We start from the raw sequence: 24,658 nt of genomic DNA on the forward strand, positions 1-24,658 counted from the left end.
TACTCCAAGTGCAGCCTGACTAGTGTCTTATAAAGCTTCAATATTATCTCCTTGCTTTTATATTCTATTCCCTTTGAAATAAATGCCAACATTGCATTTGCCTTCTTTACCACAGACAAAACCTGTAAATTAACCTCTGGGAGTCTTGCACGTGGACTTCTAAGTCCCTCTGCACCTCTGATTTTTGAATTTTCTCTCCATTTAGATAATAGTATGCACCATTGTTCCTTTTACCAAAATGCATTATCATACAGTTACCAAGACTGTATTCCATCTGTGTCCTGCCGAAGGGTTTCGGTTCAAAACATCGACTTTTTCCATAGATGCTGCCCAGCCTATTGAGTTCCTCCAGCATTTTGTGTGTGTTGTTCAGATTTCCAGCATCTGCAGATCTTCTCTTCACTGTACTCCATCTTCCACTTTTTTGCCTATTCCAAAGTGTCACCCCTCAATTTTGAGGTTGTGCCCCTTAGTTCTGGATACCCCATCACAGAAAACATCATCTCCACATCCACCCTTTCAACATTCAGTAGGTTTCAATGAGATCCCCCCACATTCTTCCAGATTCCGGTGAGTACAGGCCCAAAGCTGCCAAACACTCCTCATACGTTAACCCCTTCACCCCCCGAATCATTCTCATGAACCTCCTCTGGACTCTCTCCAATGACAACACATCCTGTTTGAGGTACAGGGCTCAAAGCAGTTGACAATACTGAAATTGCCACCTGACTGGTGTCTTATAAAGCCTCAGCATTATCTTCTTGTTTTTATATTCAATTCCCCTTGAAATAAATGCCAACATTGCATTGGCTTTCTTTACAACAGACTCAACTTGTACATGGACTCCTAAGTCTAACTTCCAATTTGTCCAAGTCCTGCTGCAATTACACTGCTTCCTCAATGCCACCTACCTCTTTAGATCATCCCTAAACTTTACCACAAAGCCATCAATTCCACTATCTAAATCACTGACAAACAATGTGAAAAGCAGCGGTCCCAATACCAATCCGTGAGGATGAACACTAGTCACTGTCAGCCAACCAGAAAAGACCCCCTTTATTCTCTCTTGCTGCTTCCTGCCTGTCAGCCATTCCTCTATCCATGCCAGTACAGCAGGGGAGGCAAAAGAGGTGGGGATGTGGCACTGTTGATCAGAGATAGTGTCACAGCTGCAGTAAAGGAGGAAGTCATGGAGGGGTTGTCTACGGAGTCTCTGTGGGTAGAAGTTAGAAGCAGGAAGGGGTCAATAACTCTACTGGGTGTTTTTTTACAGAACACCCGATATTAACAGGGACATCGAGGAGCAGATAGGGAGACAGATTCTGGAACAGTGCAAAAATAACAGGGTTGTTGTGTTGGGAGATTTTAAATTTCTCAAAGTTGATTGGCATCTCCCTAGAGCAAGGGGTTTAGATGGCGTGTCATTGGTACCAATATGTACCACGACCTCTAGCTGTTCTCCCTCCCACTGCAGGATATCTGCAACCCTCCAATCCTCCAGAACTTCTGTCCTCATTGATGATGCAAAGATCATTGCCAAACATAGAATAGTACAGCACATTACAGGCCCTTTGGTCCACAATGTTGTGCTGACCCTAAAACACTGCCTCCCATATAACCCTCCACCTTAAATTACTCCATATACCTGTCTAGTAGTCTCTTAAACTTCACTAGATAGATAGATAGATAGATAGATACTTTATTCATCCCCATGGGGAAATTCAACCTTTTTTCCAATGTCCCATACACTTGTTGTAGCAAAACTAATTACATACAATACTTAACTCAGTAAAATATGATATGCATCTAAATCACTATCTCAAAAAGCATTAATAATAGCTTTTAAAAAGTTCTTAAGTCCTGGCGGTAGAATTGTAAAGCCTAATGGCATTGGGGAGTATTGACCTCTTCATCCTGTCTGAGGAGCATTGCATCGATAGTAACCTGTCGCTGAAACTGCTTCTCTGTCTCTGGATGGTGCTATGTAGAGGATGTTCAGAGTTATCCATAATTGACCGTAGCCTACTCAGCGCCCTTCGCTCAGCTACCGATGTTAAACTCTCCAGAACTTTGCCCACGACAGAGCCCGCCTTCCTTACCAGCTTATTAAGACGTGAGGCGTCCCTCTTCTTAATGCTTCCTCCCCAACACGCCACCACAAAGAAGAGGGCGCTCTCCACAACTGACCTATAGAACATCTTCAGCATCTCACTGCAGACATTGAATGACGCCAACCTTCTTAGGAAGTACAGTCGACTCTGTGCCTTCCTGCACAAGGCATCTGTGTTGGCAGTCCAGTCTAGCTTCTCGTCTAACTGTACTCCCAGATACTTGTAGGTCTTAACCTGCTCCACACATTCTCCATTAATGATCACTGGCTCCATATGAGGCCTAGATCTCCTAAAGTCCACCACCATCTCCTTGGTCTTGGTGATATTGAGACGCAGGTAGTTAGAGTTGCACCATATCACAAAGTCCTGTATCAGTTTCCTATACTCCTCCTCCTGTCCATTCCTGACACACCCCACTATGGCCGCGTCATCAGCGAACTTCTGCACATGGCAGGACTCCGAGTTATATTGGAAGTCTGATGTGTACAGGGTGAACAGGACCGGAGAGAGTACGGTTCCCTGCGGCGCTCCTGTGCTGCTGACCACCGTGTCAGACCTACAGTCTCCCAACTGCACATACTGAGGTCTATCTGTCAAGTAGTGTATCTAGTGTATCTGCCTCCACCATTGACTCAGGTAGTGCATTCCACGCACCAACCACTCTCTGAGTGAAAACCCTTCCTCTAATATCCCCCTTGAACTTCTCTCCCCTTACCTTAAAGCCATGTCCTCTTGTACTAAGCAGTGGTGCCCTGGGGAAGAGTCGCTGGCTACCCACTCTATCTATTCCTCTTAATATCTTGTATACCTCTATCATGCTCCTTCTCTCCAAAAAATAAAGCCCTAGCTCCCTTAATCTCTGATCATAATCCATTCTCTCTAAACCAGGCAGCATCCTGGTAAATCTCCTCTGTACCCTTTCCAATGCTTCCACATCCTTCCTATAGTGAGGCGACCAGAACTGGACACAGTACTCCAAGTGTGACCTAACCAGAGTTTTATAGAGCTGCATCATTACATCGCGACTCTTAAACTCTATCCCTTGACTTATAAAAGCTAACACCCCATAAGCTTTCTCAACTACCCTATCTATCTGTGAGGCAACTTTCAGGGATCTGTGGACATGTACCCCCAGATCCCTCTGCTCCTCCACACTACCAAATATCCTGCCATTTACTTTGTACTCTGTCTTGGAGTTTGTCCTTCCAAAGTGTACCACCTCACACTTCTCCGGGTTGAACTCCATCTGCCACTGCTCAGCCCACTTCTGCATCCTATCAATGTCTCTCTGCAATCTTCGACAATCCTCTACACTAGCTACAACACCACCAACCTTTGTGTCATCTGCAAACTTGCCAACCCACCCTTCTACCCCCACATCCAGGTCGTTAATAAAAATCACGAAAAGTAGAGGTCCCAGAACAGATCCTTGTGGGACACCACTAGTCACAACTCTCCAATCTGAATGTACTCCCTCCACCACGACCCTCTGCCTTCTGCAGGCAAGCCAATTCTGAATCCACCTGACCAAACTTCCCTGGATCCCATGCCTTCTGACTTTCTGAATAAGCCTATCATGTGGAACCTTGTCAAATGCCTTACTAAAATCCATGTAGATCACATATACTGCACTACCCTCATTTATATGCCTGGTCACCTCCTCAAAGAACTCTATCAGACTTGTTAGGCACGATCTGCCCTTCACAAAGCCATGCTGACTGTCCCTGATCAGACCATGATTTTCTAAATACCCATAGGTCCCATCTCTAAGAATCTTTTCCAACAGCTTTCCCACCACAGACGTAAGGTTCACTGGTCTATAATTACCCAGACTAACCCTATTACCTTTTTTGAACAAGGGGACAACATTCGCCTCCCTCCAATCCTCCGGTACCATTCCTGTGGACAAGGACATAAAGCTCCTAGACAGAGGCTCAGTAATCTCTTCCCTTGCCTCGTGGAGCAGCCTGGGAAATATTCCGTCAGGCCCTGGGAACTTATCCGACCTAATGTATTTTAACAACTCCAACACCTCCTCTCCCTTAATATCAACATGCTCCAGAACATCAACCTCACTCATATTGTCCTCACCATCATCAAGTTCCCTCTCAGTGGTGAATACTGAAGAGAAGTATTCATTGAGGACCTCACTCACTTCCACAGCCTGCAGGCACATCTTCCCACTTTTACCTCTAATTGGTCCTACCTTCACTCCTGTCATCCTTTTGTTCTTCACATAATTGAAGAATGCCTTGGGATTTTCCCTTACGCTACTCACCAAGGCCTTCTCACGCCCCCTTCTTGCTCTTCCCAGCCCTTTCTTAAGCTCCTTTCTTGCTACCCTATATTCTTCAATAGACCTATCTGATCCTTGCTTCCTAAACCTCATGTATGCTGCCTTCTTCCACCTGACTAGATTTTCCACCTCACTTATCACCCATGGTTCCTTTACCCTACCATTCTTTATCTCCCTCACTGGGACAAATTTATCTCTAACATCCTGCAAGAGATCCCTAAACATCAACTACATGTCCATAGTACATTTCCCTACAAAAACATCACCCCAATTCACACCCACAAGTTCTAGCCTTATAGCTTCATAATTTGCCCTTCCCCAATTAAAAATTTTCCTGTCCTCTCTGATTCTATCCTTTTCCATGATAATGCTAAAGGCCAGGGAGCGGTGATCACTGTCCCCCAGATGCTCACCCACTGACAGATCTGTGACCTGACCCGGTTCATTACCTAACACTAGATCTAGTATGGAAATCCCCCTTGTCAGCCTGTCAACATACTGTGACAGGAATCCATCCTGGACACACTTAACAAACTCTGCCCCATCTAAACCCTTGGAACTAATCAGGTGCCAATCAATATTAGGGAAGCTAAAGTCACCCATGATAACAACCCTGTTATTGTTGCACCTTTCCAAAATCTGCCTCCCAATCTGCTCCTCGATATCTCTGCTGCTACCAGAGGGCCTATAGAATACCCCCAGTAGAGTAACTGCTCCCTTCCTATTCCTGACTTCCACCCATACTGACTCAAAAGAGGATCCTGCTACATCACCCACCCTTTCTGTAGCTGTAATAGTATTCCTGACCAGTAATGCCACCCCTCCTCCCCTCTTCCCCCCTCTCTATCCCTTTTAAAGCACTGAAATCCAGGAATATTGAGAATCCATTCCTGCCCTGGTGCCGGCCAAAGGCTCAGCATCTCCTCCTTTGCCTCTCACAGTAGCCTGGGTTATATCTCATCCGGTCCCAATGACTTATCTAATCTGGTGCTTTTCAAAAGCTCTAGCACATTCTCTTTCTTAATGTCTATATGTTCAAGCTTTTCAGTCCACTATAAGTCACCCCTACAATCGCCAAGATCCTTTTCCATAGTGAATACTGAAGCAAAGCACTTAGAAGTAAGTACAGACGAGACGTCAGTGGTTGTTTTTTTTTCCACAGAGGCTGCTGGGTGTGTGGAATGGGCTGCCGGCGACATTGGTGGAGGCGGATATGATAGATCTCTGGGTCTCCCAGGACTCTAACATCCGGCATGAAGAGCACAACATGGCCATTTAAATGGTACAGTAAGAGAGGGAAAAAAACAAAAAAGGAAACCTTTTGTCTTTATTGAGCCAAAGCCTGTCATTTCTACTCTCGCCACTGACCTACTCCCGACAATGGCCACTCTGCCTATCCCTTCTGTACTTTTATTTAGTTTGTAGAGCTTTGTTGACACCGCTGCTAGGCCCCATAGGATGGACAAATACCCGTGAAACTCTCTTTTTAAATAACTGCTGCCAACCTGCGAGGAAACACCTCTTCGTAGTGCTCTGTTGAAACCGCTGATGGGCCCGGGATGTGACTAAAGACTCTGGTAAAATTCTACAGATGTACTGTGGAGAGCTTTCTAACTGGCTGCATCAGTGTCCAGTATGACTACAGACTGGTGGCATTGACCTCCCTCATCATGAAGACTCTGGAGAGACTTGTTCTAGAGAAGCTCCGGCCTGTGGTTAGGCCACACTTAGACCCCCTCCAGTTTGCCTATCAGCCCTGACTAGGAGTTGAGGATGCCATCATCTACCTGCTTAAACGTGTCCACATCCACCTGGACAAGCCGGCGAGGACTGTGAGGGTCATGTTTTTTGACTTCTCCAGTGCGTTCAACACCATCCGCCCTGCTCTGCTGGGTGAGAAGCTGACAGTGATGCAGGTGGATGCTTCCCTGGTGTCATGGATTATTGATTACCTGACTGGCAGACCACAGTACGTGCGCTTGCAACAGTGTGTGTCAGACAGAGTGGTCAGCAGCACTGGGGCTCCACAAGGGACTGTCCTATCTCCCTTTCTCTTCACCATCTACACCTTGGACTTCAACCACTGCACAGAGTCTTGCCATCTTCAGAAGTTTTCTGATGACTCTGCCATAGTTGGATGCATCAGCAAGGGAGATGAGGTGGAATACTGGGCCACGGTGGGAAACTTTGTCACATGGTGTGAGCAGAATCATCTGCTAATGTGAAATGTGAAAAAGACTAAGGAGCTGGTGGTGGACCTTAGGAGGGCTAAGGCACCAGTGGCCCCTGTTTCCATCCAAGGGGTCAGTGTGGACATGGTGGAGGATTACAAATACCTGGGGATACGAATGGACAATAAACTGGACTGGTCAAAGAACACTGAGGCTGTCTACAAGAAGGGGCAGAGCAGGCTGAGGGTAGCAGACACCAACAGAATCAACAAACTCATTCGTAATGTCAGTGATGTTGTGGGGGTGGAACTGGACTCTCTGACGGTGGTGTCTGAAAAGAGGATGCTGTCCAAGTTGCTTGCCATCTTGGACAATGACTCCCATCCACTCCATAATGTACTGGTTAGGCACAGGAGTACATTCAGCCAGAGACTTATTCCACCGAGATGTAACACTGAGCGTCATAGGAAGTCATTCCTACCTGTGGCCATCAAACTTTACAACTCCTCCCTCGGAGTGTTAGACACCTTGAGCCAATAGGCTGGTCCTGGACTTATTTCCACTTGGCATAAGTTACTTACTTATTATTATTTAATTATTTATGGTTTTATATTGTCATATTTCTACTCTATTCTTGGTTGGTGCGACTGTAACAAAACCCAGTTTCCCTCGGGATCAATAAAGTATGTCTGTCTGTTTGTCAAAGTAGGATCAACCACCTTGGTGCCCATGAACCGAAAACCAGAGTTATTTGTTAAGAACAAAGCATAGTACAGCACAGTACAGACCTTTCAGTCCACAGTATCCTGCCAACCTATATAAGCCCTCTCCAAGATCAATCTAACCACTTTATCATATAACAATTACAGAACGGAAACAGGCCATCTCGGCCTTTCTAGTCCGTGCCGAACGCTTACTCTCACCTAGTCCCACTGACCTGCACTCAGCCCATGACCTTCCATTCCTTTCTTGTCCATATACCTATCCAATTTTACTTTAAATGACAATACCAAACCTGACTCTACCACTTCTACTTGAAGCTCATTCCACACAGCTACCACTCTCTGAGTAAAGAAATTCCCCCTTATGTGACCCTTAAACTTTTGCCCCCTAACTCTCAACTCATGTCCTCTTGTTTGAATCTCCCCTACTCTCAATGGAAAAAGCCTATCCATGTCAACTCTATCTATCCCCCTCATAATTTTAAATACCTCTATCAAGTCCCCCCTCAACCTTCTACGCTCCATAGAATAAAGACCTAACTTGTTCAGCCTTTCTCTGTAACTTAGGTGCTGAAATCCAGGTAACATTCTAGTAAATCTTCGCTGTACTCTATTTTGTTGACATCTTTCCTATAATTTGGTGACCAGAACTGTACACAATACTCCAAATTTGGCCTTACCAATGCCTTGTACAATTTTAACATTACATACTATACTCAATGCTCTGATTTATAAAGGCCAACATACCAAAAGCTTTCTTCACCACCCTATCCACATGAGATTCCACCTTCAGGGAACTATGCACCATTATTCCTAGATCACTCTGCTCTACTGCATTCTTCAATGCCCTACCATTTACCATGTATATCCTATTTGGATTATTCCTACCAAAATGTAGCACCTCACACTTATCAGCAATAAACTCCATCTGCCATCTTTCAGCCCACTCTTCTAACTGGCCTAAATCTCTGCAAACTTTGAAAACCTACTTCATTATCCACAACACCACCTACCTTAGTATCATCTGCATACTTACTAATCCAATTTACCACCCCATCATCCAGATCATTAATGTATATGACAAACAACACTGAACCCAGTACAGATCCCTGAGGCATACAACTAGTGTCCGGCCTCCAACCTGACAAACAGTTATCCACCAATACTCTCTGGCATCTCCCATCCAGCCACTGTTGAATCCATTTTACTACTTCAATATTAATACCTAACGATTGAACCTTCCTAACTAACCTTCAGTGCAGAACCTTGTCAAAGGCCTTACTGAAGTCCATATAGACAACATCCACTGCTTTACTCTCGTCAACTTTCCTCGGAACCTCTTCAAAAAATTCAGTAAGATTTGTCAAACATGACCTTCCATGCACAAATCCATGATGACTGTTCCTAATCAGACCCTGTCTATCCAGATAAGTATATATACCATCTCTAAGAATACTTTCCATTAATTTACCCACCACTGACGTCAAACTGACAGGCCTATAATTGCTAGGTTTACTCTTAGAACCCTTTTTAAACAATGGAACCACATGAGCAATACGCCAGTCCTCCAGCACCATCCCCGTTTCTAATGGCATTTGAAATATTTCTGTCAGAGCCCCTGCTATTTCTACACTAACCTCCCTCAAGGTCCTAGGGAACATCCTGTCAGGACCCGGAGATTTATCCACTTTTATATTCCTTAAAAGCGCCAGTACTTCCTCCTCTTTAATCGTCATAGTTTCCATAACTTCCTTACTTGTTTCCCTTACCTTACACAATTCAATATCCTTCTCCTTAGTGAATACTGAAGAAAAGAAATTGTTCAAAATATCCCCTATCTCTCTTAGCTCCACACATAGCTGTCCATTCTGATTCTCTGAGGGACCAATTTTATCCCTCACTATCCTTTTGCTATTAATATAACTGTAGAAACTCTTCAGACTTATTTTCACCTTACTTGCCAAAGCAACCTCGTATCTTCTTTTAGCTTTTCTTTTCTTTTCTTTTGACAATATTTTTATTCAGAAGAAAAAAAACAAGATTTACAGAGTGCAACACATAGATACATCTCAACATAACTTGTGTACATTCATATATTGTAATAAAATTGATCAAAATGTTATAGCATAACACAAAGGTATACCACTCTGTAATCAAAAATTTAAAGTCATACATCATAAAAGAATTTTTTTTATATAAAAAAAGTCAACCCCCTACCAACTACCAAAGAAAAAAGCTGATGGATGACAATGGATAATTAGAAAAAAAAGACATATTCACTTAAGAAGAGAAGATAAAAATATACATAAAAGTCTGTGCACTGTTAAACTTTATAAATTGGAAAAGTAATTTAGGAAAGGTCCCCAAATATCATAAAAAGATTGTTTCGAATTTAAGACTGAGCAGTGGATCTTTTCCAAATTTAAATAAGACATAATATCACTTAGCCATTGAAGAAGTGTAGGAGGGGTAGACTCCTTCCATTTAAGCAAGATTGCTCTTCTTGCTAAAAGAGAGGTAAAAACTAAAACCTGTAGGTTAGGAGTATTTAAAGTTATATCTTCATTTGCAATAATACCAAACAAGGCAGTAAGGGGATTTGGGTCAAATCGGACCCTAAAAAGTTGTGAGAAGGTATGAAATACTTCCCGCCAAAACTTTTCAATTGTAGGGCAAAACCAAAACAAATGAATTAAAGAGGCATCCCTTTTAGCTTTTCTAATTTCTTTCTTAAGATTCTTCTTACATTCTTTATATTTCTCGAGCACCTCATTTACTCCATGCTGCCTATATTTATTGTAGATATCTCTCTTTTTCCGAACCAAATTTCCAATATCCCTTGAAAACCATGGCTCTCTCAAACTTTTAACCTTTCCTTTCAACCTAATAGGAACATAAAGATTCTGTACCTTCAAAATTTCACCTTTAAATGACCTTCATTTCTCTATTACATCCTTCCCATAAAACTAATTGTCCCAATCCACTCCTTCTAAATCCTTTCGCATCTCCTCAAAGTTAGCCTTCCTCCAATCAAAAATCTCAACCCTGGGTCCAGTCCTATCCTTCTCCATAATTATATTGAAACTAATGGCATTGTGATCACTGGACCTTAAGTGCTCCCCAACACATACCTCCGTCACCTGCCCTATTTCATTCCCTTACAGAAGATCCAACACTGCCCCTTCTCTAGTTGGTACCTCTATGTATTGCTGCAAAAAACTATCCTGCACACATTTTACAAACTCCAAACCATCCACCCCTTTTACAGTATGGGCTTCCCAGTCTACGTGTGGAAAATTAAAATGTCCCACAATCACAACCTTGTGCTTACTACAAATATCTGCTATCTCCTTACAAATTTGCTCCTCCAATTCTCGCTCTCCATTCGGTGATCTACAATACACTCCTATAAGTGTTACTACACCTTTCCCATTCCTCAAGTCCATCCAAATAGCCTCCCTAGACGAGCCCTCTAATCTATCCTGCCAGAGCACCGCTGTAATATTTTCCCTGACAAGCAACGCGACACCTCCCCCTCTTGTCTCTCTGATTCTATCATACCTGAAGCAACGAAATCCAGGAATATTTAGTTGCCAATCACACCCCTCCTGCAACCATGTTTCACTAATAGCTACAACGTCATATTTCCAGGTGTCAATCCATGCTCTAAGCTCATCCACCTTTCTTACAATGCTCCTAGCATTAAAATAATTGCATTTAAGAAATTCTCCACCTCTTCCTCTCTGTTTATCTCTAACAGTATAAAGAACTTTACTGTCTTCTTTTTCTTCCTTCTCCCATACATCTGTTCCTACACTCTGGTTCCCCTCCCCCCTCGTATCTAGTTTAAATCCACTGGAGCCTCTCTAGCAAACCTACCTGCAAGAATATTTGTCCCCCTCCAGTTCAGATGTAAACTGTCCCGCCGGAACAGGTCCCACCTTCCCTGGAAAACTGCCCAATTATCTATAAACCTGAAGCCCTCCCTCCTGCACCATGTCTTCAGCCACGTGTTGGTCTGCACTACCTTACTGTTTCTAAACCCACCTGCACGTGGCACTGGTAGCAATGCTGAGTTTGCTATCCTGGAGGTCCTGTCTTTTAACTTGGCACCTTGCTCCCTAAACTCACCTTTCAGGACCTCCTCATTCTTCCTACCCACGTCATTGGTTCCTACATGGACCACGACATCTGGCTGTTCACCCTCCCTCTTGAGAATACTGAGAACTCGATCCGAGATATCGCAAACCCTGGCACCAGGGAGGCAACAGACCATCCGGGATTCTCGCTCTCTTCCACAGAACCTCCTATCTGTGCCCCTAACTATCGAATCCCCTATCACTACTGCTCTCCTCTTTTCCCTCCTTCCTTTCTGAGCTGAGGGTCCAGTCTCGGTGCCAGAGACGCAACCACTGCAACTTGTCCCTGGTAGGTCGTCCCCACCAACAGTATCCAAAACGGTATACTTATTGTTGATGGGAACGGCCATAGGGATGCTCTGCTCTTCCTGTCTATTCCCCTCCCTCTCCTGACATTCACCAAACTACCTGTCTCCTGATTCCTAGGGGTGACTATCTCCCTGAAACTCCTGTCTATTTCTGCCTCTGCCTCCCGAATGATCCGAAATTGATCCAGATCCAGCTCCAGCTCCAGTTCCCTAACACGGTTTGTCAGGAGCTGCAGCTGGATGCACCTTTTGCAGGTGTAGTCATCAGGGACAACAGTGCTTGCCCTGACTTCCCACATACTGCAAACGGAGTACTCAACTGCCCTAACTGCTGCCTCTATTACCTCCTCCTAATCTAATTAGATTAATTAAAGGAGCTTACCCGGCCTTACCTCACCTGGAGTGAAGCTCGTACTCAGCCTCTGCTCGCTATTTAAATTCCCCCACTGCCTCATGGGCCGACTTTCATGCGCTTGTGCAGTCGTGCCTCGTTCAAACCTCGCCTCTGCCTGTTCTTGCCGAAGCCTGATTGAGCCAAAGCCCTCCCACTCTGCCTCAGTCCACTTTGACGATGGCTGCTGTATATGGTGGTCTTTCTTCTTAAACCTTTGGCGTGCTACATCACACGCCTGCGCAGTCTAGCCTCTTTGCCCCGAACAGTTAAAAAAAAACCAGCTTCTCTCCAAGCTTCTTTTACCTTCCTCTGACACAGCCCATAGCTCTTACATCTTTCTTACACCTGTTTGCCATGTTAATGTCCCTATTCATCAGCCTGGCAGTGCATTCCAGGCACCCAACACTCTGTGTAAAACATTCCTCTCCTTACAACTTTCTCCATTCATGTTCAGTGTATGTCCTTTGGTATTGGCCATTGCTGCTCTGGGAAAAAATCTCTGACTGACCACTTGATCGATACCTCTCATAATCTGACACACCTCTGTAAATTGGCTCTCATTCACTGTTACTTCAAAGAAAAAAGCCCAAGTTCACATAACCTTTCCTCATAAATTCTCTAATCCTGACAGCATCCTGGTAAATTTCCTCTGCACCCTCTCTAAAGCTTCCACTTACTTCCTACAATGTGACCAGAACTGAACACAATACTCTAAGTGTGGTCTAACAGATTATGTAGAGCTGCAACATTACCTTGAACTCAACAAACTCAACTAAAGAAGGTTAGCAACCACTTATCTCCTTAACCACCTTATCAACTTGCACACCAATGTTGAGGAATCTATGAAGGTGGACCTCAACCACCACCACCCCACCGTTCCTTCACTGTGAAGGATCCTAACATTAACCCCGTTCCTTCACTGTGAAGGATCCTAACATTAGCCCCGTTCCTTCACTGTGAAGGATCCTAACATTAACCCCGTTCCTTCACTGTGAAGGATCCTAACATTAGCCCCGTTCCTTCACTGTGAAGGATCCTACCATTAACCCCGTTCCTTCACTGTGAAGGATCCTAACATTAACCCCGTTCCTTCACTGTGAAGGATCCTACCATTAACCCCGTTCCTTCACTGTGAAGGATCCTAACATTAACCCCGTTCCTTCACTGTGAAGGATCCTACCATTAACCCCGTTCCTTCACTGTGAAGGATCCTACCATTAACCCCGTTCCTTCACTGTGAAGGATTCTAACATTAACCCCGTTCCCTCACTGTGAAGGATCCTACCATTAACCCCGTTCCTTCACTGTGAAGGATCCTACCATTAACCCCGTTCCTTCACTGTGAAGGATCCTAACATTAACCCCGTTCCTTCACTGTGAAGGATCCTACCATTAACCCCGTTCCTTCACTGTGAAGGATCCTAACATTAACCCCGTTCCTTCACTGTGAAGGATCCTACCATTAACCCCGTTCCTTCACTGTGAAGGATCCTAACATTAACCCCGTTCCTTCACTGTGAAGGATCCTACCATTAACCCCGTTCCTTCACTGTGAAGGATCCTACCATTAACCCCGTTCCTTCACTGTGAAGGATCCTACCATTAACCCCGTTCCTTCACTGTGAAGGATCCTACCATTAACCCCGTTCCTTCACTGTGAAGGATCCTACCATTAACTCCGTTCCTTCACTGTGAAGGATCCTAACATTAACCCCGTTCCTTCACTGTGAAGGATCCTACCATTAACCCCGTTCCTTCACTGTGAAGGATCCTACCATTAACCCCGTTCCTTCACTGTGAAGGATCCTACCATTAACCCCGTTCCTTCACTGTGAAGGATCCTACCATTAACCCCGTTCCTTCACTGTGAAGGATCCTACCATTAACCCCGTTCCCTCACTGTGAAGGATCCTAACATTAACCCCGTTCCTTCACTGTGAAGGATCCTACCATTAACCCCGTTCCTTCACTGTGAAGGATCCTACCATTAACCCCGTTCCTTCACTGTGAAGGATCCTACCATTAACCCCGTTCCTTCACTGTGAAGGATCCTACCATTAACCCCGTTCCTTCACTGTGAAGGATTCTAACATTAACCCCGTTCCCTCACTGTGAAGGATCCTACCATTAACCCCGTTCCTTCACTGTGAAGGATCCTAACATTAACCCCGTTCCTTCACTGTGAAGGATTCTACCATTAACCCCGTTCCTTCACTGTGAAGGAACCTAACATTAACCCCGTTCCTTCACTGTGAAGGATCCTACCATTAACCCCGTTCCTTCACTGTGAAGGATCCTAACATTAACCCCGTTCCTTCACTGTGAAGGATCCTAACATTAACCCCGTTCCTTCACTGTGAAGGATCCTACCATTAACCCCGTTCCTTCACTGTGAAGGATCCTACCATTAACCCCGTTCCTTCACTGTGAAGGATCCTACCATTAACCCCGTTCCTTCACTGTGAAGGATCCTACCATTAACCCCGTTCCTTCACTGTGAAGGATCCTACCATTAACCCCGTTCCTTCACTGTGAAGGATCCTACCATTAACCCCGTTCCTTCACTGTGAAGGATCCTAACATTAACCCCGTTCCTTCACTGTGAAGGATCCTACCATTAACCCCGTTCCTTCACTGTGAAGGATCCTAACATTAACCCCGTTCCTTCACTGTGAAGGATCCTACCATTAACCCCGTCCCTTCACTGTGAAGGATCCTAACATTAACCCCGTTCCTTCACTGTGAAGGATCCTACCATTAACCCCGTTCCTTCACTGTGAAGGATTCTAACATTAACCCCGTTCCCTCACTGTGAAGGATCCTAACATTAACCCCGTTCCCTCACTGTGAAGGATCCTAACATTAACCCCGTTCCTTCACTGTGAAGGATCCTACCATTAACCCCGTTCCCTCACTGTGAAGGATCCTAACATTAACCCCGTTCCTTCACTGTGAAGGATCCTACCATTAACCCCGTTGCTTCACTGTGAAGGATCCTAACATTAACCCCGTTCCTTCACTGTGAAGGATCCTACCATTAACTCCGTTCCTTCACTGTGAAGGATCCTAACATTAACCCCGTTCCTTCACTGTGAAGGATCCTGCCATTAACCCTGTATTCTGCTTTCAAGTTCGACTTTCCAGAGTGAATCACTTCACAAGTTTCTGTGATGAACTCCATCTACCACTTCTCAGCCCAGCTCTGCAACCTGTCAATGTCTTGCTGTAACCTACAAGGCATAGTATTCACAATTCGAACAACCTTTGTAACACATATAAAATGCTGGAGGAACTCAATGGGATAGGTGGCATCCACGGAAATGAATAAGTAGCTGACATTTCAAGCTAAGAGCTTTCATAAGAACCAACCTCGTGTTGTAAGTGGCTGTCTGATTTACACAAAAATCGCAACAAATTTTGTGAGATTTTTGGTAGAATCATAGAAACATAGGGCTCAGAAATGGGCTTGTTCGTACTGATTGTGCTGTCTGTCTATGAACCCCATGTTTCTGGATCTGGGCCATATCTCCCTGGACCTGTCTTCATGCCTTCTAAGCATTGTAATCTTTACCACTTCCATGTATCCACCACCCCATGTGTACAAGACATAACCCTTAATCTCCAAAATTCTAATACACAATTCTTCCTGATTTTTTGTTTGGTTTTGTGCTTTCAGTCAGAAGGTTAAAAACTAGGACAATGCCTTCTGTGTTGAAGCTTTTTCCAGGATGAATACAAAGGAACTGCTTACTATGTATCGGTGGGGTGGCTGCCAGTGCACCCAATCGTAGATCCTGGAGTTCACCTGGCGGGTGACATATCTTGCCCAGGGAGAGATGCGGTAAAGCTGCTGACCAGTACTGTCCTCAATCACCACCTTCGGAAGAAAACAGTTGCTTGGTTAGTTTAGCTTACATTAGACTCACATCGTAACAATAAATTGATGTACTCCAACAAGTTGTAAGCTGTAAACATGAGGAAATCTGCAGATGCTGGAAATTCAAGCAACACACACAAAATGCTGGAGGAACGCAGCTGGCCAGGCAGCATCTGACGAAGGGTCTCTGCCCGAAACGTCAACTATACTTCTTCCTACAGATGCTGCCTGGCCTGCTGCGTTCCACCAGCATTTTGTATGTGAAGTTGTAAACCGTTCTGTAATTAGACTAGAACTAAATCAGTAAGTTGCTGGGCCGCATGACTTGGTGGGTCAGAAGGCCCCATTCCATGCTGTATCTCTAAATAAAATGAACAAAAAGCTAGTGAGGCAGTTCATTCCAAGTAATGCTGGTTCACTGATCAGAACCTCAGCACCCTCCTGTTTCTTTAACCTCTCTGAACTCTCTGATCATGTCATCCCTTGATTTCTGCTATGATTTCATTAACTCCATCACCAGTATCCACTCCTTCAGATACTTGGGCCCAGAAACCTCTTCATTACTCTCCCCTCCTTCCTGACAGTTCAGGCTGCTCAGGTTGTACCACCTGTTTCAATTTCCTTTCATCAGCTTTCATTTGTGCCAGCAGAAGCTTGGGACATTTCTGAAGAGTCTTGGGACATTTTGATGTGCTCTAACCGCAGGGGCAAGCAGCAGCTTGTCACGGGTCATAGAGAGAAGATAAGGGAGCTGAGCTGAGCAGATCTGCCTCCCACAGGGGGCTAAGGAGGTTACTGTGGATTTTCAGAAGGAAGCAACAGAGATTTCCAGATGCAGCAGAAATCAAGGAGTGTGGGAGAGTATGGAGACACGGTGTTTCTATGGCAAATCAGTCACGATTGGCATTAATGGCAAGCTGGGGCAAAGGGCTGAATGGTCTACATTATCTTAGTCATAGAACACTACAGCACAGAAAGACACCTTCAACCCATCTAGTGATGCCTGAAAAACTTCCCTTCATATTCTCAAGGGAAATTGTTAAATTTCAACTACTAAACATTTCAAAATTCGAAGTAAATTTATTATCAAACTATATATATGTTACCATATGCAGCCCTGAGATTCATTTTCTTGCTGGCATTCACAGTAAATACCAGAAACACAACAGAATCAATGAAAGACCACACCCAATAGAACAGACAACCAGCATGAAAGATGACAAACTGTGCAATTACAAAAAGAATAATAATAAATAATTAAGCAATAAATATCATAAATATGAGATGAAGAGTCCTTGCAAATGAGTCCATAGGTTGTAGAAACAGTTCAGTGTTGGGGTGAGTGAAGTTATCCCCTCTGGTTCCAGAGCCTGATGGTTGAGGGGTAATAACTGTTCCTGAGCCAATGGCAGCAGTGAGAAGAGAGCATGACCTGAGTTGTGGTTGTCTCTGATGATGGATGCTGCTTTCCTGTGATAACACTCCATGTCGATATGCTCAATGGTGGGGAGGGCTTTACCTATGATGGACTGGGCCATATCCACTACTTTTTGTAGGATTTTCCATTCAAGGGAATTGGTGTTTCCATACCAGGCTGTGATGCAACAAGTCAATATATTCTTTGCCACACATCTACAGAAGTTTTGTCAGAGTTTTAAATGATAGGCTGAATCTTCTCAAACTTCTAAGTAGAGGCTCTGCTGTGCTTTCTTTGTATGAAACTGACGTGCTGGGACAGGTCCTCTGAGGTGATAACACTGACCCTCTCCACCTCTGATCCCTTGATGAGGATTGGATCAAGGACCTCCGATTTTCTTCTCCTGAAGTCAATAATCAGCTCCTTAGTCATTGAATGAGAGGTTGTTGTGGCACCACTCAGTCAGGTTTTCAGTTTCCCTCCTATATGCTGATCAACAACAAGGCTTCGTTCCCAGATAATCTCAATACCTCTTATGCTAGCTTTGACCATCAAAACATGGAAGAACCATAATGAACTCCCACAGACCCCAATTATCCTGTGATTTCAGACTCTGAGTCTGATGTGAGAGCATCCTTCAGGAGGGTGAACCCATGGAAAGAATCCAGCCCAGATGGGGTACTGGCCGAGTACTAAAGATCAGTACTGATCAACTGGCTGGGTGCTCACTGATATCTTTAACCACTCACTTCAGGTACCCACCTATTTCACACAAGCTTCAGTTACACCAGTGTCTAAGGAGAACCTGCCTCAATGACCATCATACAGGAGCACATACATCCACAGTGACAGGTTGGTGATGAAATATATCAACTCCTGCCAGTCAAGTGACTTGGATCAGCTCCAATTTTCCTACCATCACAACAGACCAACAGCAAATGCCATTACATTGACTCTTCACTTAACCTCACAACATCTGGACAGCAAAGATACACACATCAGGATGCCCTTTAGTGAGCATTCAATACCATCATCCCTTCAAAACTAATCAATGAGCTTCAAGACTGGGGCTTTCATACCTCCTGGTGCAACTGGATCCTTGATTTCCTCACTTGCAGACCTCAGTCAGTTTGGAATGGCAACATCTCCTCCATGTTCTCTACCAGCACAGATGCACAAGGCTGTGTGCTTAGCCCCTGCACTACTTGCTTTGCACTTATGACTGTGAGGCTAAGAACAGTACCAATGCTGTATTTAAGATTTAAAAAGACATCACACAGAGATAACTGTCAATATTGTTGGAGTGGGGCAGTGTTAGCATGGAGAGACTTTTGGCTTTGGCGAACAAGCGTGGGTGATGTAAGTCCCTGGTAAGCTTGTTGTTGCTCATTTTTCATCTGTAAGTGCATCGTTTGGGCAGTAAGGATGGCTCCAGTGACTGTGTTTCCATCTGTATGTGAGATGTGGGAATCCTGGGACAGCACTAGCCTCCCAGATAACCACATCTGCACCATGTACACCGAGCTGCAGCTCCTCAGAGAATGAGTTAACGAACTGGAGCTGCAACTCAATGACCTTCAGCTCATCAGGGAAATTGAGGAGGTAATAGATAGGAGCTACAGCAAAGTTGCAACTCCTTGGTTGCAGGAGGCAGGTGAATGGGTGACTGTCAGAAGGAAAGGAAATTGGCAGCTGGTACAGACGACCCCTATGGCCATTTCCTTCAATAACAAGTATAATGTGTTGGATACTGTTGGGTGGGGGTGGAGAAATGACCTAGTGGGGGAGGGGGCCATAGTGACTGGGTCTCAGGCTGTGGCTCAGAAGGAAGGGGCAGAGGAGGAATGCAGTGGTGATGGGAGATTCCATAGCTAGAGGAGTAGATGAGTCTGTGGATGCGATAGAGACCTTCAGATAGTACCTTGTCTCTCAGGTGCCAGGGTCAGGGACATCTTGGATCATGTCCACAACATTCAAAAAGGGGAGGGTGAACAGCCAGATGTCTTGGTAGATATTGATATCAATGACATAGGAAGGAAAAGAGAGGGGGTCCTAAAGAGAGCTAAGTAAAAAGCTGAAAAGGAGCATCTCCAGAGTAACGATCTATGGATTATTCTCCTGTGCAGTATGCCGTTGAGGGCAAGAATTGGATGATGTGGCTGATGAATGTGTGGCTGAGAAACTGATGCAGGAGGAAAGGTTTCAGATTTATGGATCTCTTCTGGGGAAGGTATGATCTTTTCAAAAGGGACGGACTACACCTGAAAATATCTTTGCAGGCAGGTTTACTAGAGCTGATGGGGATGATTTAAAGTAATTTGGCATAGGGATGGGAACTGGAGTGATTGGACTGAGGATAGGGATAGAAACATAGAAAACCTACAGTACAATACAGGCCCTTCGACCCACAATGCTGTGCCGAACATGTCTTAGAAATTACTAGGTTTACCCATAGCCTTCCATTTTTCTAAACTCCATGTACCTGTCCAAAAGTCTCTTAAAAGACTCTATCATATCCGCCTCCACCATCGTTGTCAGCAGCCCATTCCACACACTCACCAGTCTTTGTGTAAAAAACTTACCTCTAACATCTCCTCTGTACCTACTCCCAAGCACCTTAAACCTGTGTCCTCTTGTGGCAGCCATTTCAGCCCTGGGAAAAAGCCTCTGCTTATCCACACGATCAATGCCTCTCATCATCTTATACACCTCTATCAGGTCACCTCTCATCCTCTGTTGCTCCAAGGGGAAAAGGCCGAGTTCACTCAACCTGTTTTCATAAGGCATACTCCCCAATCTAGGCAACATCCTTGTAAATCTCCTCTGCGCCCTTTCTATGGCTTCCACATCCTTCCTGTAGTGAGGCGACCAGAATTGAACACAGTACTCCAAGTGGGGTCTGACCAGGGTCCAATATAACTGCAACAGTACCTCTTGGCTCCTAAATTCAATTCCATGGTTGATGAAGGCCAATACACTGTACGCCTTCTTAACCACAGAGTCAACCTGCACAGCTGCTTTGAGCGCCCTATGTACTCGGAATCCAAGATCCCTCTGATCCTCTTCTTTGAGGGATGTTGGTTTACAAGTAGAGACAGGGTATTTTGAGACTGCCAGAAAGGACAGGGAGATGATGGGGCAAAATTGTAGTCAGTGAGGTAGGTTGCAGTGTAAAAGGGGGACAAAATTGAAAAGGGTGACAGATACAGGACTGAAGGTGTTATATTTGCACATGGTATATAAAATAAGACATATGATCTTGTAGTGCATTAGAGACTGGCACGTATGACATTGTGGGCATCATGGAGTCATGGCTGAAAGACAATTCTAGTTGGGAGACTAATATCCAAGGGTACACATTGTATTGAAAGGACAGGTAGGTAGGCAGAGGAGGAGGAGGAGTGGCTCTGCCGGTAAAAATTGAAATTAAATCTTTAGAAAAAGGTGACATAGGATCAGAAGATGTGGAATCCTTGTGGGTACTGTTACGAATGTGCCACAACTCTGAGGGGCCGAAGGGTACAAAGTCGCCCCCTCCTTCTTGAGAATCGCAAGATCGCTATTAATTCGGGTCTTGGACCCAGGAAATGAGAGAGAATCCTCAAGGTTTTGGAATGTGTCCTGGCCCCTCAGCAAGACAAAGCCACGGATAACGGCCATTGTCTCAAGGAGACGGAATTGTGTATTGAGTACTGTACTATTCATTGAAGCCCTCAGGGGATGACCAGAGTGGGCTGGTTGAGGGATTGCATCATCCCAACCTGATTGACACCTGAGACCCCATGACTAAGGATAAAAGAGGGTCTGGGGAACAACCCCTTCAGACACACCAGGAGAAACGTATGAGACCGGTGGGGACTTGTGTGTGTGTGTCCATCCTTGCCTGGATGACAAGTCCTCCACAGAACGGCCTCGCTAAAGGACGAATACGGATCAAGATCGGATCAAGGAAAGCCGGCAAGTTTCTTTTCTCAAAATCTCTCTCTCTCCAACAATTGCAAACCCAGCGGTCCCCAAAGGCTGAAGCCTGCATGAACTGAGTGACTTTTATATTTCCATCGGACAATACATTATCCCCTAGACAACGATAGAGCTTATTTCTCATTGATTATTATTATACCCGCACTTTCAGATTTAGTATTGACGACGTATATTATCTGTATGTTTGCATTGATATTATTTTTGTGTCTTTTTACTAATAAATACTGTTAAAAATAGTATCAGACTTCAACGGACCTCTCCATCTTTGCTGGTAAGTGACCCAGTTACGGGGTTCGTAACAGTAGAAACAAGAAACTGCAAGGGTAAGAAGAACCTGAAGGGAGTTATTTATAGGCCTCCAAACAGTAGCCAGGACGATAGAAAAAACATGTCAAAAGGGAATGTCATATTATTCTTGGGGAATTTCAATATGCAGGCAGATCAGAAGTTGATGCTGGATTCCGAGACAAAATTTGTAGAAATTGTAGAAATTCGTAGAAATCGTAGAGATTGCTTTTTGGAACAACTCGTGATTGAACCCACTAGGGGATATGCAATTCTGGATTGGATGTTGTATAATAGACCGAATATGATTAGGGAGCTTAAGGCAATGGAACCCTTAGGAAACAGTGATCATAATGTGATAGAATTCACCCTGCAACTAGAGAGGGAGAAGCTAAAGTCAGAATTATCAGTATTACAGTGGAGTAAAGGGAATTACAGAGGTGTAAAGAGACTGGAAGGGGACACTGGCAGGAATGATGGCAGAGGAGCAATGGCTGGAGTTTCTGGGAGCAGTTTGGAAGGTGAAGGATAGATACATCTCAAAGAAGAGGAAGTACTCTAAAGGAAGGATGACTTAACTGTGCAATGCACACAAAATGCTGGAGGAACTCAACAGGCCAGGCAGCGTCCATGGAAAAGAGAACAGTTGACGATTCGGGCCAAGACATCATGACTTAACTGTGCCTGAGTAGGGAAGTTAAACCAACATAAAAGCAAAAGAGAAGGCATTGAATGGAACAAAAATAAGTGGGAATTTAGAGGATTCAGAATTCTTAAAAACTAACAAAAAACAACTAAGAAAAACCATGTGGGTGAAAGATTAAATAGGAAGGTAAGCTAGCCAATAATATCAAAAATGATACCAAAGGTTTTTTAAAGATGTATAGCGACTAAAAGAGAGGCAAGAGTAAATAAAAGACTGCAGGAAAATGACATTGCCGAGATAGTAACGGGGGGCAAAGAAATGGCAGATGAACTGAGTAAGTATTTGGCATCTGTGTTCCCTGTGGAAGACACAAATAGTATGCTGGAAGTTCGAGGGTGTCAATAGAAGAAATGAATGCATCTGCTATTGCTGGAAAGATGGTACTTTGGAAACTGAAAGGTCGGTAGGTAGATAAGTCACTTGGACCAGCTGGACAACACCCCAGGGTTCTAAAACAGGTAGCTGATGAGATTGTGAAGGCATTAGTAATGATTTTTCAAGAGTAAATAGATTCTGGCATGGTTCCGGAGGACTGAAAAATTGCACATTTCATTCCACTCTTCAAAAATGGAGAGAGACAATAGAAAGGAAATTACAAACTAGTTAGTCTGACCTCAGTGGTTGGGAGTATGTTGGAGTCAATTGTAAAGGATGAGGTTAGGGAGTGCTTGGTGACACAGGACAAAATAGGACAAAGTCAGCATGGTTTCCTTAAGGGAAAATACTGCCTGACAAACCTGTTGGAATTCTTTAAGGAGATTACAGGTAGGATAGATAAAGGGGATGCAGAGGATGTTGCATATTTGGACTTTCAGAAGCACCACACATGAGGCTGCTTCCCAAGAGCCCATGACATTACATGAAAGTTACTGGTATGGTTAGAGCATTGGCTGATCTGTAGGAGGTGGCGAGTGGGAATAAAATAATCCTTTTCTGGTTGGCTGCCAGTGACTAGTGGTGTTCCACATGGGTCGGTGTTGGGATCACTTCTTTTTATGCTGCATATCAATGATTTAGATGATGGAATAGATGGCATTGTTGCCAAGTTTACAGATGATATGGAAGTTGGTTAAGGGGCAGGTAGTATTGAGGAAACAGGTAGGATGCAGAAGGACTTAGACAGATTAGGAGAACGGGGCACTGTTTTCTAAACGGGGAGAAAATCCAAAAATCTGAGATGCAAAGGGACTTGTGAGTCTTTGTGCAGGACACCCGAAAGGTTACTTGCAAGTAGAGTCAGTGATGATGAAGGCAAATGTAATGTTAGCATTCATTTCAAGAGGTCTAGAATACAAGAGCAAGGATGTAATGCTGAGGCTTTATAAGACACTGGTGAGGTCTCACCTTGAGAATTGTAACAGTTTCTGGACCCTCATCTTAGAAAAGTTTATGTACGTGGCCTATCAGCGGTGTCAACAAAGCTTTACTAAGAGGGATTTCTCGCAGGTCTGAGGCAGTTATTTAAAAAGGGAGCTTCGAGAGTATTTGCCCATTGTACGTGGCCTGTCAGTGGCGAGGTAAGTTACCTGTGAGGAACCGAAACAGGAAGTATGTCTGTGTTCTGTGCTCTGTATAAGATGTGGAAAGTTTGGGGTACTCCCACTCTCTCCCAGACGGCCACATGTACGCCAGATGTGTCAAGCTGCAGCTCCTTAGGGACCGTGTTAGGGAATAGGAGATGCAGCTCGATGACCTTCGTCTGGTCAGGGAAAGTGAGGAGGTGATAGAGAGGAGCTAGAGGCAACGAGTCACACCGGGGCCTCGGGAGACAGACAAGTGTGTCACAGTCAGGAGGGGGAAGGGGAAGAGTCAGATATTAGAGAATACCCCTGTGGCTGTCCCCCATAACAATAAGTACTCCTGTTTGAGTACTGTTGGGGGGGACAGACTACCTGGGGGAAGCGGCAGTGGCCGTGCCTCTGGCACAGAGTCTGGCCCTGTGGCTCAGAAGTGTAGGGAAAGAAAGAGGAAGGCAGTAGTGATAGGGGACTCTATAGTTAGGGGGTCAGACAGGCGAATCTGTAGACACAAGAAAGAAACTCGGATGGTAGTTTGCCTCTCAGGTGCCAGGGTCCGGGATGTTTCGGATCATGTCCAATATATCCTGAAGTGGGAAGGAGAACAGCCAGAGGTCATGGTATATATTGGTACCAACGACATAGGCAGGAAAAGGGAGGGTGTTCTGAAAACAGACTACAGGGAGTTAGGAAGGAAGTTGAGAAGCAGGACCTCAAAGGAAGTAATCTCAGGA

General features: G+C 44.5%; 1 protein-coding gene across 2 annotated transcripts in view; it reads right to left on the bottom strand.

The window, feature by feature from the left end:
* The window catches only part of LOC140727447 (1,4-alpha-glucan-branching enzyme-like), a 528,898-nt gene that overhangs the window by 229,269 nt on the left and 274,971 nt on the right, over positions 1-24,658 (bottom strand). For both annotated transcript variants that reach the window (XM_073044749.1, XM_073044748.1), the window contains exon 4: positions 15,893-16,018. In XM_073044749.1, coding sequence (XP_072900850.1) covers positions 15,893-16,018 — 126 coding nt within the window. The remainder of the gene's footprint in view (positions 1-15,892; positions 16,019-24,658) is intronic.

The sequence above is a fragment of the Hemitrygon akajei genome, chromosome 5 (assembly GCF_048418815.1).
Source record: "Hemitrygon akajei chromosome 5, sHemAka1.3, whole genome shotgun sequence".
In the NCBI taxonomy this organism is placed as follows: Eukaryota; Metazoa; Chordata; class Chondrichthyes; order Myliobatiformes; family Dasyatidae; genus Hemitrygon; species Hemitrygon akajei.